The following is a 15,571-nucleotide window of genomic DNA, read 5'->3' as shown; positions in this document are numbered from 1 at the left end:
AGCTGCACTTTTCCAGCCCTGGCAAAATTCTTGATACCCTCCTCTGCACAGCCAAAAGATACCCTGCTTTCAAATCGCTCTTGGGATTTGCAGTATATCAGTTAGGCACTGGTTTTATTTATGTTTTCACCATTTGCCTGAAGCATCTCCCAGAGATGATGAAAGTTGACCGCTTTACGTTTTAATCGCTGCCGTACCGGTCAGACCACCGCAGGCCTCATGGTTTACAAGGGCGAGTAATGACTCAATTCTCCCACTCCTGTTGGCAGCAACCGCTGGACCGGTCCCAAGACATGAGGAGCGTCGCTCAGCTCCGCGTGCGGATTTGGATGGGGCTGTCTTCCGATGAGGAGGAGTTTGAAAAGTACATCGATGGAAAAATTTTGGTGGCTGCAGAGAGAGTGAGTTGAGCCATATAGGGGCCACTATTTGATGTGTACTTCTGTTTGAAATATATTTTGCGGAACAGCATAGCAGACACTGGGTTCAGACATATCCGCAAAGGGAAAATCCCCACCGAATTCACTGACAGAGACTTACCTCATCCCCAACATGGTTGTCAGCTGGAGGTGCCAATGACCTCATAAATCGTAGAATTTACAGCGCAAAAGGAGGCCATTCAGCCCATCGAGTCTGCACTGGCCCTTGGAAAGAGCTCCCTACTTAAGCCCACACCTCCACCCTATCCCCGTAACCCCACCTAACCCTTTTGGACACTAAGGGGCAATTTAGCGTGGCCAATTCACCTCACCCGCACATCTTTGGACTTGTGGGAGGAAACCGGAGCACCCGGAGGAAACCCACGCAGACACGGGGAGAACGTGCAGATTCCGTACAGACAGTGACCCAAACCGGGAATCGAACTGGAGACCCTGGCGCTGTGAGACAACAGTGCTAACCACTGTGCTACCATGCCGCCCGTTGTACCTCTGAGTGATGAAATAGCAGGCTTAGTCCTGGAAGCTTCCCACTCCCCTTATGTATCCCGCCTTCTGAAGAAACTCTCTGGAATGTCTCCCCTTGAAGGCAGGGTAATTCCACAGTGAAATATAGGGAGTGGGGAATGGTTACAGGGAGTGGGGAATGGTGACTGGGAGCGGGGGATGGTTACAGAGAGCCGGGGATGATTACAGAGAGCGAGGGATGATTACAGGGAGTGGGGCAATGGTTACTGGGAGCTGGAGAGGATTACAGGGAGTGGGCGATGGTTACAGAGAGCCGGGGATGATTACAGGGAGCGGGGGATGGTTACAGGGAGAGGGGTGCGGTACCTAGGTGGGATGTACCTTATACTGTAGTATGACTGGTAGAACCTGCCTGCTGGTTCCGCCCAGCAGGCGGAGCATAAGAGTCTGTGTTTCACCCACAGCAGTCATTCTGTACCGGAGCTGCTGGGGTAACTACTTGTTCATTAAAGCCTTCAATTGGACTACAATCTCGCTTCAGTAGTGATTGTTCGTGCATCATGGGGGAATGGTTACTGGGAGCTAGAGAGGATTACAGGGAGTGTAGGGTGGTTATGGGGAGTGGGGGATGGTTACAGGGTGTGGGGAATAGTTACAGGGTGCGCGGGATGGTTACTGGGAGCGGGGAATAGTTACAGGGTGCGCGGGATGGTTACAGGGAGCGGGGAATAGTTACAGGGTGCACGGGATGGTTACAGGGAGCGGGGAATAGTTACAGGGTGCGCGGGATGGTTACAGGGAGCGGGGAATAGTTACAGGGTGCGCGGGATGGTTACAGGGAGCGGGGAATAGTTACAGGGTGCGCGGGATGGTTACAGGAAGCAGGGGATGGTTACAGGGTGCGCGGGATGGTTACTGGGAGCGTGGAATAGTTACAGGGAGCGTGGGATGGTTACAGGGAGCGCGGGATAGTTACAGGGAGCGTGGGATGGTTACAGGGAGCGCGGGATAGTTACAGGGAGCGTGGGATGGTTACAGGGAGCGCGGGATGGTTACAGGGAGCGGGGAATAATTACAGAGAGCGGGGGATGGTTACAGGGTGCGCGGGTTGGTTACAGGGCGCGCGGAATGGTTACTGGGAATGGGGAATAGTTACAGGGTGCGCGGGATGGTTACAGGGAGTGGGGAATAGTTACAGGAAGTGGGGAATAGTTACAGGGTGCGCGGGATGGTTACAGGGAGCGAGGGATGGTTACAGGGAGCGCGGGATGGTTACAGGGAGCGGGGAATAGTTACAGGGTGCGCGGGATGGTTACTGGGAGTGGGGAATAGTTACAGGGTGCGCGGGATGGTTACAGGGAGTGGGGAATAGTTACAGGAAGTGGGGAATAGTTACAGGGTGCGCGGGATGGTTACAGGGAGCGGGGGATGGTTACAGGGTGCGTGGGATGGTTACAGGGAGCGGGGAATAGTTACAGAGAGCGGGGGATGGTTACAGGGAGCGGGGGATGGTTACAGGGTGCGTGGGATGGTTACAGGGAGCGGGGAATAGTTACAGGGAGCGTGGGATGGTTACAGGGAGCGGGGGATGGTTACAGGGAGTGGGGAATAGTTACAGGGAGCGGGGGATGGTTTCAGGGAGCGGGGAATAGTTACAGGGAGCGTGGGATGGTTACAGGGAGCGGGGAATAGTTACAGGGAGCGGGGATTGGTTACAGGGAGCAGGGAATAGTTACAGGGAGCGGGGAATAGTTACAGGGAGCGGGGGATGGTTACAGGGAGCAGGGAATAGTTACAGGGAGCGGGGAATAGTTACAGGGTGTGCGGGATGGTTACAGGGAGTGGGGAATAGTTACAGGGAGCGGGGAATAGTTACAGGGAGCGTGGGATGGTTACTGGGAGTGGGGAATAGTTACAGGGAGCGTGGGATGGTTACAGGGAGTGGGGAATAGTTACAGGGTGCGTGGGATGGTTACAGGGAGCAGGGAATAGTTACAGGGTGCGCGGGATGGTTACAGGGAGCGGGGAATAGTTACAGGGAGCGGGGGATGGTTACAGGGAGCAGGGAATAGTTACAGGGTGCGCGGGATGGTTACTGGGAGTGGGGAATAGTTACAGGGTGCGCCGGATGGTTACAGGGAGTGGGGAATAGTTACAGGGTGCGCCGGATGGTTACAGGGAGTGGGGAATAGTTACAGGGTGCGCCGGATGGTTACAGGGAGTGGGGAATAGTTACAGGGTGCGAGGGATGGTTACAGGGAGCAGGGAATAGTTACAGGGTGCGTGGGATGGTTACAGGGAGCAGGGGATGGTTACAGGGAGAGGGGTGCTGTACCTAGGTGGGATGTACCTTATACTGTAGTATGACTGGTAGAACCTGCCTGCTGGTTCCGCCCAGCATGCGGAGCATAAGAGTCTGTGTTTCACCCACAGCAGTCATTCTGTACCGGAGCTGCTGGGGTAACTACTTGTTCATTAAAGCCTTCAATTGGACTACAATCTCGCTTCAGTAGTGATTGTTCGTGCATCATGGGGGAATGGTTACTGGGAGGTAGAGAGGATTACAGGGAGTGTAGGGTGGTTACAGGGAGTGGGGAATAGTTACAGGGTGCGCGGGATGGTTACAGGGAGCGGGGAATAGTTACAGGGTGCGCGGGATGGTTACTGGGAGCGGGGAATAGTTACAGGGTGCGCGGGATGGTTACAGGGAGCGGGGAATAGTTACAGGGTGCGCGGGATGGTTACAGGGAGCGGGGAATAGTTACAGGGTGCGTGGGATGGTTATTGGGAGCAGGGAATAGTTACAGGGTGCGCGGGATGGTTACAGGGAGCGGGGAATAGTTACAGGGTGCGCGGGATGGTTACAGGGAGCAGGGGATGGTTACAGGGTGCGCGGGATGGTTACTGGGAGCATGGAATAGTTACAGGGAGCGTGGGATGGTTACAGGGAGCGCGGGATAGTTACAGGGAGCGCGGGATGGTTACAGGGAGCGCGGGAAAGTTACAGGGAGCGCGAGATGGTTACAGGGAGCGCGGGATAGTTACAGGGAGCGCGGGATGGTTACAGGGAGCGCGGGATAGTTACAGGGAGCGCGGGATGGTTACAGGGAGCGCGAGATGGTTACAGGGAGCGCGGGATAGTTACAGGGAGCGCGAGATGGTTACAGGGAGCGCGGGATAGTTACAGGGAGCGCGGGATGGTTACAGGGAGCGCGGGATGGTTACAGGGTGCGCGGGATGGTTACTGGGAGCGGGGAATAGTTACAGGGTGCGCGGGATGGTTACTGGGAGCGGGGAATAGTTACAGGGTGCGCGGGATGGTTACTGGGAGTGGGGAATAGTTACAGGGTGCGCGGGATGGTTACAGGGAGTGGGGAATAGTTACAGGAAGTGGGGAATAGTTACAGGGTGCGCGGGATGGTTACAGGGAGCGCGGGATGGTTACAGGGAGCGTGGGATGGTTACAGGATGCGCGGGATGATTACTGGGAGCGGGGAATAGTTACAGGGAGCGTGGGATGGTTACAGGGAGTGGGGAATAGTTACAGGGAGCGCGGGATGGTTACTGGGAGCGTGGAGTAGTTACCGGGAGTGGGGAATGGTTACAGGGTGCGTGGGATGGTTACAGGGAGCGGGGGATGGTTACAGGGAACGGGGGATGGTTACTGGGAGCGTGGAATAGTTACAGGGAGCGTGGGGTGGTTACAGGGTGCGCGGGATGGTTACTGGGAGCGGGGAATAGTTACAGGGAGCGTGGGGTGGTTACAGGGTGCGTGGGATGGTTACAGGGTGCGCGGGATGGTTACTGGGAGCGGGGAATAGTTACAGGGTGCGCGGGATGGTTACAGGGAGCGGGGAATAGTTACAGGGTGCGCGGGATGGTTACAGGGAGCAGGGGATGGTTACAGGGTGCGCGGGATGGTTACTGGGAGCGGGGAATAGTTACAGGGAGCGTGGGATGGTTACAGGGAGCGCGGGATGGTTACAGGGAGCGCGGGATAGTTACAGGGAGCGCGAGATGGTTACAGGGAGCGCGGGATAGTTACAGGGAGCGCGGGATGGTTACAGGGAGCGCGGGATGGTTACAGGGTGCGCGGGATGGTTACAGGGTGCGGGGAATAATTACAGGGAGCGGGGGATGGTTACAGGGTGCGCGGGATGGTTACTGGGAGCGGGGAATAGTTACAGGGTGCGCGGGATGGTTACTGGGAGCGGGGAATAGTTACAGGGTGCGCGGGATGGTTACTGGGAGCGGGGAATAGTTACAGGGTGCGTGGGATGGTTACTGGGAGCGTGGAATAGTTACAGGGTGCGCGGGATGGTTACTGGGAGCGGGGAATAGTTACAGGGTGCGCGGGATAGTTACAGGGAGTGGGGAATAGTTACAGGAAGTGGGGAATAGTTACAGGGTGCGCGGGATGGTTACAGGGAGCGCGGGATGGTTACAGGGAGCGTGGGATGGTTACAGGATGCGCGGGATGATTACTGGGAGCGGGGAATAGTTACAGGGAGCGTGGGATGGTTACAGGGAGTGGGGAATAGTTACAGGGAGCGCGGGATGGTTACTGGGAGCGTGGAGTAGTTACAGGGAGTGGGGAATGGTTACAGGGTGCGTGGGATGGTTACAGGGAGCGGGGGATGGTTACAGGGAACGGGGGATGGTTACTGGGAGCGTGGAATAGTTACAGGGAGCGTGGGGTGGTTACAGGGTGCGCGGGATGGTTACTGGGAGCGGGGAATAGTTACAGGGAGCGTGGGGTGGTTACAGGGTGCGTGGGATGGTTACAGGGTGCGCGGGATGGTTACTGGGAGCGGGGAATAGTTACAGGGAGCGTGGGGTGGTTACAGGGAGTGGGGAATAGTTATAGGGTGCGCGGGATGGTTACAGGGAGCGGGGAATAGTTACAGGGAGTGGGGAATAGTTATAGGGTGTGCGGGATGGTTACTGGGAGCATGGAATAGTTACAGGGTGCGCGGGATGGTTACAGGGAGCAGGGAATAGTTACAGGGTGCGCGGGATGGTTACTGGGAGCAGGGAATAGTTACAGGATGCGTGGGATGGTTACTGGGAGTGGGGAATAGTTACAGGGTGCGCGGAATGGTTACTGGTGTGGTGTTGGGTGCTCTGGTGCACAGATGAGCCAACACAGTTGTATGTGGTACAACTCTATTTTATTTTAACTCTTATAATACAGTTCGTTCTGGATACTCTGCACGTGCTGTCTCTTTGAGTGTGTCTGGTAGCAGGTCTGTCCTGGTCTTCCTCTCCAGCTAATACTGACCACCGGGGGTCGTGTCTGTGCTTTTATATCTTTCTGTCATTGGTTGTGGTGTGTGTTCTGATTTGTCTGTTGGTGTGTCTATCATGATGTGTGTGTTTGAATATCATGACAACTGGGAGTGGGGAATAGTTACAGGGAGCGCAGGATGGTTACAGGGAGCAGGGAATAGTTACAGGGTGCGCGGGATGGTTACAGGGAGCAGGGAATAGTTACAGAGAACGTGGGATGGTTACAGGGAGCAGGGAATAGTTACAGGGTGCGTGGGATGGTTACTGGGAGCGGGGAATAGTTACAGGGTGCGCGGGATGGTTACTGGGAGTGGGGAATAATTACAGGGTGCGTGGGATGGTTACTGGGAGTGGGGAATAGTTACAGGGTGCGCGGGATGGTTACAGGGAGCAGGGAATAGTTACAGGGTGCGTGGGATGGTTATTGGGAGCAGGGAATAGTTACAGGGTGCGCGGGATGGTTTCAGGGAGCGGGGAATAGTTACAGGGTGCGTGGGATGGTTACAGGGAGCAGGGAATAGTTACAGGGTGCGTGGGATGGTTACTGGGAGTGGGGAATAGTTACAGGGTGCGCGGGATGGTTACAGGGAGCAGGGAATAGTTACAGGGTGCGTGGGATGGTTATTGGGAGCAGGGAATAGTTACAGGGTGCGCGGGATGGTTACTGGGAGCGGGGAATAGTTACAGGGTGCGCGGCATGGTTACTGGGAGCGGGGAATAGTTATAGGGAGCGGGGAATAGTAACTGGGAGCAGGGGATACAACAGCTATCGCGGGAGTATCAACACATCTGTTCAATGTTTGTGGTCCTGGTTTTATTTGCAGTATGAAAACCAGGCCAAGGTGATGGGTCACTGGGGCACCAGTGGATTGCTGCAGCATCCATCCTACTCCGATGCGATGGGTAAAATACGGCTGTCAAAAAAGGACTTCAATCCTCTGAAGGGCTGGCAGTGGGATGGAAAATGGACCATCGACCCTGAGCGCTGGTGAGTTTGCTGTTTGACTAGCTGGAGTTCGGAGGTGGGCTTCCAAAACATTTTGACCGACATGAATTTCTGTTCAAAATTGAGAAACCTGCAAATAAAGACTTGCATTTTTACAGGCCCCCTCACAACCACAGGACATTGCAACTCCTTTGTTCGGAGGGCAAAAGGGGCCTCAGTTTAACGTCTCGCAGACGATACTGCTGACAGTGCCGCAGTCCCTCAGCTCGACACTGGGCAAGCGTCAGCCTGGATCACGTGCTGAAGGCCCGGGGTGGCACTTCAACCCCTGACCTTCTGCCTCCGAGGCGTGCGTGAGACCCACGAGCCACAGCTGACGACAGTGGTCAAGCCGGGTTGTGCAAGGAGTGGCAGGTGGCGCACTGGTTAGCACTGGGCCTACGGCGCTGAGGAACCGGGTTCAATCCTGGCTCTGGGTCACTGTCCGTGTGGAGTTTGCACATTCTCCCTGTGTCTGCGTGGGCCTCACCCCCACAACCCAAAAGATGTGCAGATTAGGTGGACTGGCCACGCTAAATTGCTCCTTCATTGGAAAAAATAAAATTGGATACTCTAAATTTATATTAGAATCATAGACTTTACAGTGGAGAAGGAGGCCATTCGGCCCATCGAGTCTGCACCGGCTCTTGGAAAGAGCGGCCTTCTTAAGCCCACGCTTCTACCCTATCCCCGTAACCCCACTTAACCTTTTTGGACACTAAGGCCAATTTAGCGTGGACAATCCACCTAACCTGCACATCTTTGGACTGTGGGAGGAAACCGGAGCACCCGGAGGAAACCCACGCAGACACGGGGAGAACGTGCAGACTCCGCACAGACAGTGACCCAAGCCGGGAATCGAACCTGGGACCCTGGAGCTGTGAAGCAACTGTGCTAACCACTGTGCTATCGTGCAAAGAAGACAAAAAAGCCCAGGTTGTGCACTGTGAGGGATGGGTACTGAACGCCTATGGGCGAAGAAGGGATGATGGAGGGAGGGGACCGGGTTCCTGGAAAAGGATGCGCTAGGGAGGCAATCCGAGCAGGGAGAGTTGAGGAAAATTCCCTTGCGTATGAAATGTAGTTGAGAGCCTCTGACTTATTCATCCCTCTTTTTTTTTTTAACAGCTTGTTGTTTGGCGCTGACGCGGGTCACAATGAGTTTATGGATGATGTTTATGAGAACGAAATCCACTTGGCCGGAGGAGAATGGAGCCCAGCTTTAGAACAGTACACGGATGTAGTGGGTGTTACACAACTCTGCAGCGGTAGAAGTTTAAACCTGTACATCAGGGGAAACATCACCTTCAGGGTCCTTAGGAAAACCAAGACAAAAGACTTTCACCCTCTCTGGGATCCAATCTACATCCCTGAGAGAAAAGGGCAGTCTCGTGCAGCACAGAGGGAGGCCATTTGGCCCTTCATGTCCATGCAAAGCAGTCCAGTCAACCCCACTCTATCCCCCTAGTCCCCCCCGCAAGGTTTCTTCCCTCAGGTGCCCATCCAATTTACTTTTGAAACCATTCAGCATCTCTGCTTCCGCCATCCTGTGAGGCACAGCTCATTGGCACTCGCTGTGTAAAAACGTTCTTCCTCGAATCTCCCCACCCTGCCCTCGCGTCTCTTGCCCGACACCTTAAATCGGTGCCCCCCAAGTCCATCAGCTCGTGGGAAGAGCTTCCTCGACCTTATCGAAACCTGTCACCATCTTGACCACCTCGATCAAATCTCTCCCTCGACCTCCTTCGCTGCGAGGTGACCAACCCCCAGCTTCTCCAACCTCATCTTGGAGCTGAAATCAAACTCATCCCCTGAACGGTCCTGGTAAACCTCCCGCTCGAGGACCCCCTCACATTCTTCCTACAAGTCACCAGAACTGGACTAGTTGTGGCTGACCCACAACTCCAGATTTGTACAACATGGGGCGTCATTCTCCGACCCCCCGCCGGGTCGGAGAATGGCCATTGGCCGCCGTGAATCCCGCCCCCGCCGAAGTCTCCGGTACCGGAGACTGGGCGGGGGCGGGAATCGGGCCGCGCCGGTTGGCGGGACCCCCCGCTCAATTCTCCGGCCCGGATGGGCCGAAGTCCCGCCCAGAATTTGCCTGTCCCGCCGGCGTAAATCAAAGCTCGTATTTACCGGCGGGACCAGGCGGCATGGGCGGGCTCCGGGGTCCTGGGGGGGGCGCGGGGCGATCTGACCCCGGGGGGTGCCTCCACGGTGGCCTGGCCCGCGATCGGGGCCCACCGATCCGCGGGTGGGCCTGTGCCGTGGGGGCACTCTTTTCCTCCCGCCTCCGCCACGGTCTCCACCATGGCGGAGGAGGAAGTGACTCTCCCCACTGCGCATGCGCGGGAAACTGTCGGTGGCTGCTGACGCTCCCGCGCATGCGCCGCATTTCCGCGCCAGCTGGCGGGGCAACAAACGCCATTTCCGCCAGCTGGCGGGGCGGAAATCCCTCCGGCGTCGGCCTAGCCCCTCAATGTTGGGGCTCGGCCCCCAAAGATGCGGAGCATTCCGCACCTTTGGGCCGGCGCGATGCCCGTCTGATTGGTGCCGTTTTTGGCGCCAGTCGGCGGACATCGCGCCGTTGGGGGAGAATTTCGCCCATGGTGTCCACCCTTTTGTTTTGTGATTGTGGGCTGGATTCTCCGATATGCAGACTAAGTGCTGAGGGCGGCGTGGGAATGGCGGCGTTTTACGGCAGAAAAAACGGCGCAACAGCTGCACCGATCCTCCACCCAGTGGAGGGGAGGGGGGGTAGCAGCCACGCTGCTTAAAGCCCCCGGCTTTACCTGCGGATACGGCCGCAGAATGGCCGGGTCCGTGGCCGTGCATGCGTACGGCGACGGCTTGTGACAGCCGCGCCGGACAACATGGCGCCGGCTGTGCTCAGACCTGCCAATAATGTCCCCCAGTAACCCCTCAGTCCGCATCCGCCACGCGGGGTCCACAAAAAAAAATACCTGAAGGGTCCCACGCCGTCGGGGCCAAGCATCGGGGGAGGGCCTCAGGGGACGTCCTGAGGCCGCCCCGAGGTGTGCGACGTACCCGATAGGGCGGAGCATCGCAAAAGCGACGACGGCATCGATTTCGGCGCAAACGGGGATTCTCCGGCCGATCGCCGAATGCGATTTCGACGACCGGAGAATCCCGCCCTGTGTCTTTGGAAGTGTTCATGGAAGAAGCCACAATCCTAAATCGCTTTCCATTTTCCTTTGTGTACTTCAGAAAGGAAATCGGCATCTCCCGATGGAAGACATCGAATGTCCTGCAGAATGGGAATGGAAGGAGGAATGGAGCCCAGATTTTTATCGGGCTGTCGATGAGCATGGTATGTTGGCATGTGAGTGAAACTGGCTAAAGACGTTTCACCGTTCAACTGCATCAATCTTCGTTCATTTCAATCTGAAACGTCCTGAATTATTCATGGTGCACTGTCAGAGGGTCAGTACTGAGGGAGTCCTGCACTGTCAGAGGGTCAGTACTGAGGGAGAGCTGCACTGTCAGAGATTCAGTACTAACCGAGTGCTGCACTGTCAGAGGGTCAGTACTGAGGGAGTGCCGCACTGTCAGAGAGTCAGTACTGAGCGAGTGCTGCACTGTCAGAGGGTCAGTACTGAGGGAGTGCTGCACTGTCAGAGGGTCAGTACTGAGGGAGTGCTGCATTGTCAGAGGGTCAGTACTGAGGAAGTGCTGCACTGTCAGAGGGTCAGTACTGAGGGAGTGCCGCACTGTCAGAGGATCAGTACTGAGGGAGTGCTGCACTGTCGGAGGGTCAGTACTGAGGGAGTGCTGCACTGTCAGAGGGTCATTACTGAGGGAGTGCTGCACTGTCAGAGGGTCAGTACTGAGGGAATGCTGCACTGTCAGAGGGTCAGTACTGAGGGAGTGCTGCACTGTCAGAGGGTCAGTACTGATGGAGTGCTGCACTGTCAGAGGGTCAGTACTGAGGGAGTGCTGCATTGTCAGAGGGTCAGTACTGAGGAAGTGCTGCACTGTCAGAGGGTCAGTACTGAGGGAGTGCCGCACTGTCAGAGGATCAGTACTGAGGGAGTGCTGCACTGTCAGAGGGTCAGTACTGAGGGAGTGCTGCATTGTCAGAGCGTCAGTACTGAGTGAGTGCTGCACTGTCAGAGGGTCAGTACTGAGGGAGTGTTGCACTGTCAGAGGGTCAGTACTGAGGGAGTGCTGCATTGTCAGAGGGTCAGTATTGAGGGAGTGCTGCATTGTCAGAGGGTCAGTACTGACGGAGTGCTGCATTGTCAGAGGGTCAGTACTGAGGGAGTGCTGCACTGTCATAGGGTCAGTACTGAGGGAGTGCTGCATTGTCAGAGGGTCAGTACTGAGGGAGCGTTGCACTGTCAGAGGGTCAGTACTGAGGGAATGCTGCACTGTCAGAGAGTCAGTACTGAGGGAGTGCTGCACTGTCAGAGAGTTAGTACTGAGGGAGTGCTGCACTGTCAGAGAGTCAGTACTGAGGGAGAGCTGCACTGTCAGAGGGTCAGTACTGAGGGAGTGCTGCACTGTCAGAGGGTCAGTACTGAGGCAGTGCTGCACTGTCAGAGGGTCAGTACTTAGGGAGTGCTGCACTGTCAGAGGGTCAGTACTGAGGCAATGCTGCACTGTCAGAGGGTCAGTACTGAGCGAGTGCCACACTGTCAGAGGGTCAGTACTGAGGGAGCGCTGCACTGTCAGAGGGTCAGTACTGAGGGAGTGCTGCACTGTCAGAGGGTCAGTACTGTGGGAGAGCCGCACTGTCAGAGGGTCAGTACTGAGGCAATGCTGCACTGTCAGAGGGTCAGTACTGAGGGAGTGCTGCACTGTCAGAGGGTCAGTACTGAGGGAGTGCTGCACTGTCAGAGGGTCAGTGCTGAGGGAGTGCAACACTGACAGAGAGTTAGTACTGAGAGAGTGCTGCACTGTCAGAGGGTCAGTACTGAGGGAGTGCTGCACTGTCAGAGGGTCAGTGCTGAGGGAGTGCAACACTGACAGAGAGTTAGTACTGAGGGAGTGCTGCACTGTCAGAGGGTCAGTACTGTGGGAGAGCCGCACTGTCAGTGGGTCAGTACTGAGGGAGTGCCGCATTGTCAGAGGGTCAGTACTGAGGGAGAGATGCACTGTCAGAGGGTCAGTACTGAGGGAGCACTTCACTGTCAGAGGGTCAGTACTGAGGGAGTGCTGCACTGTCCGAGGGTCAGTACTGAGGGAGCGCTGGACTGTCAGAGGGTCAGTACTGAGGGAGTGCTGCACTGACTACACTGCAGTACATTGGAACATAGAAAATAGGAGCAGGAGGAAGCCATTTTGCCTTCGAGCCTGCGCCGTCATCCATTATGATCATGGCTAATCATCCAACTTAGTCACCTAATCCCGTTTGCACCCATAAGCTTTGCTCCCTTCAACCCCAAATGCTATATCTAACTGCTTCTTGAAAACATACAATGTTTTGGCCTCAACGACCTGCTGTGATAGCGAATTCCCCAGGCTCTCTCGGTGAAGAAATTCATCCTGATCTCAGTCCGAACTGGGCTAACCCGTATCCACCATCTGGAACATCCTTCCTGCATCTACCCTGTCGAGTCCTGTTAGAAATTTATAGCTTTCTACAAGTTCCCCCCTCATACTTCTGAACGCTAGCGAATACAATCCTAACTGACTCAATCTCCCCTCATACATCAGTCCTGCCATCCCAGGAATCAGTCTGGTAAACCTTCGCTGCACTCCCTCTATCCTTCCTCAAAGGAGACCAAAACTGCACACAGTATTCCAGATATGGCCTCACCAAGGCCCTGAATAATTGCAGCAAGATATCCCTGCTCCTGTACTCGAAACCTCTCGCAATGAAGGCCAACATACCATTAGCCTTCTTTACCGCCTCCTGCACCTGCATGTTTACCTTCAGCGACTGGTGTATGAGGACACCCAGGTCTCGTTGCACATTCCCCTCTCTCAGGGCGGGATTCTCCGAAATGGAGGCAGAGTGTTCGCGACGTCGTGAACGCCGTCGAGGTTCACGACGGCGCGAAAATGCCCCCTAACCCGACCGATTCAGGCCCCGATACTGGGCTAGGAGCGCGGCAGGCCTTGGCGCCGCATAAAGGCAGAGCCACATACATGACACGGCCGGCACCGCATAACTTGCGTCACCCGCGCATGCGCGGGTTGCCGTCCTCTCCGAGTCCGCCCCGCAAGAAGATGGCTGACAGATCTTGCGGGGCTGCGGAAGAAAGGAGGTCCTCCTTCAGAGAGGCCGGCCCGACGATCGGTGGGCACCGATCGCAGGCCAGACCCCATTTGAGGCCCCCCCCCCCGGTGCAGGATCCCCCCCGCCCCCCCGCAGGCCACCCCCCCCCCCCCCCCAGCGTTCCCACGCTGTTCCCGCCAGCAGCAACCAGGTGTGGACGGCGCCGGGGGGAACCCGCCCTTTTGGGCAGGCTGCTCGGCCCATCCGGGCTGGAGAATCGCCATTTTGGCTGTCTCGGGCAATTCACTGTACCTCGCCGCGCAAAATGCGATTGTGCCGATCTGGCCGCTTCCGTGAATCGCGGGAGGGCGTCGGACCGGCGTCGCGGGAAAATTTGGCGACCCAGGCGATTCTCCCAACCGACGCGGGAGCGGAGAATCGCGCCCTCAATCTTTAGCCATTCAGATAATCTGCCTTGCTGTTTTTGCTATCAAAGAGGATAACCTCTCATTTCTCCTAATTAAACTGCATCTGCCATTCACTTGCCCACTCACTCAACTTGTCCAAATCACACTGAAGCATCTCTGCATCCTCCTCACAGCTCACCCTCCCACCCAACTTTGTGTCATTTGCAAATTTGGACATATTACATTTAGTTCCCTCATCCAAACCATTAATATTAATTGTGAATAGCTGGGGTCCCAGCACCAATCCCTGCAGTACCCCACAAGTCACTACCTCCCATTTGGAAAAAGACCCATTTTTTCCCCCTACTCTTTGTTTCCTGTCTGCCAACCAATCTTCCATCCATCTCAATCGACTACCCCCAAAACGCTTATCTCTTCAGTGGGACTTTGTCGAAAGCCTTCTGATAGTCCAAGTAAACCACATCCGCCGGTCCCCCCTCATCAACTCTACCAGCTACATCCTCGAAGAATTCCCGTAGATTTGTCAAGCACGATTTCCCTTTCGGAAATCCATGCTGACTCTGTCCCTTCCTGCCCCTGTTTTCCATGTGCTCCCGGTTAAATTGTTTGCAATTTTCCTCACGAACGACGTCAGGCTATAATTCCCTGTTTTCTCTCCACCTCCCTTTTTACACAGTGGAGTGACATTCCCTACCCTCCTGTTCCAGAGTCGATAGAATTTTGGTTGATGATCGCCAATGCATCCATTAAAGTAATGAAGGGATGCTGCACTGTCAGGGAGGCAGTACTGAGTTAAAAGCAAATGGCTGCAGATGCTGGAATCTGAAACGAAAACGCTGGACCATCTCGAGTAGGTCCGACAGCACCCGTGGAGAGAGCTCCCTGTTGTCTGTCGGAGCAGCTGCACTGAGGGTGAGGCAATGGTCAGGCAATGTTGAGGGACAGCACAGTCAGAGGTGGTGCAGATGAAGGACCCCATCAAAGACCGCAGGGCACTATTTCACAAAAGAGCTGGGGGTGCGGGGTTTCACCCAGGTCTCCGAGCCTATATTTATCCCTCAACAAATATGATGACAATGGTTGTATCACATTGTGAGAGCTTGCCGTGTCCCACATTACAACAGTGAATTGTTATGCGCCAGGGTTAAGAAAACTCCAAAATATATCATGGAGTTCACCTGACCTCCAACTATTTATTAATTTTGGTTACGATGAGCACAAGGGCTGCCTCTCAGGTGTTATTCAACAGAGGCCTTCAGCACTTTTAATCAAAAACAAGCTTTATTCTACGAATTTAGTTAACATTTTCATAAACACACACAGTAAGCATTTTTATGAAGTACCAACATAAATATCCCACACAGCTACAGTACTCTATGTATAACCCTTAATAAATTCCCCCTCTAACTGTTCCAATTTAATAACAAGATCCCATAAACCAGTACCCCCCTTTTCAAAGGTGTGGCCCATCTGGTATGGATACTCTTGCGTCCTTTCCAAAACAGCAGGTTTGACTTCCTTCCAGAAAGCAATTATTTCTTTTCAAGTTATCAAGCAGTCGGGAAACGGCTTTTAAACTGAAGATAGAGAGGCAGGACAAGATACTTCTCTTTCGGAGTACAGCAGCCAAATGTGAAAACGAAAGCAAAAAATTCCGAGCCACCAAGACAAGCCCCAAACCAAAACGAAAGTAAAACTCAGAGCCACAGCCCAGCTCCACCCACACAATGACATCACTGAAGCCATGTGATAAGACAAAATATTTCTTAAAGGGACT

The 15,571-nt window shown here is 55.0% G+C and overlaps 1 protein-coding gene across 1 annotated transcript in view; it reads left to right on the top strand.

The window, feature by feature from the left end:
* Nucleotides 1–15,571, top strand: part of LOC140397075 (myoferlin-like) — a 183,794-nt gene that overhangs the window by 74,760 nt on the left and 93,463 nt on the right. Inside the window, exons 20-23 of the mRNA XM_072486107.1 lie at nt 270–401; nt 7,019–7,182; nt 8,308–8,422; nt 10,411–10,513. Coding sequence (XP_072342208.1) covers nt 270–401; nt 7,019–7,182; nt 8,308–8,422; nt 10,411–10,513 — 514 coding nt within the window. The remainder of the gene's footprint in view (nt 1–269; nt 402–7,018; nt 7,183–8,307; nt 8,423–10,410; nt 10,514–15,571) is intronic.

The sequence above is a fragment of the Scyliorhinus torazame genome, chromosome 20, assembly GCF_047496885.1.
Source record: "Scyliorhinus torazame isolate Kashiwa2021f chromosome 20, sScyTor2.1, whole genome shotgun sequence".
NCBI classification, from domain to species: Eukaryota; Metazoa; Chordata; class Chondrichthyes; order Carcharhiniformes; family Scyliorhinidae; genus Scyliorhinus; species Scyliorhinus torazame.
This window is presented reverse-complemented; position numbering and strand designations above follow the sequence as displayed.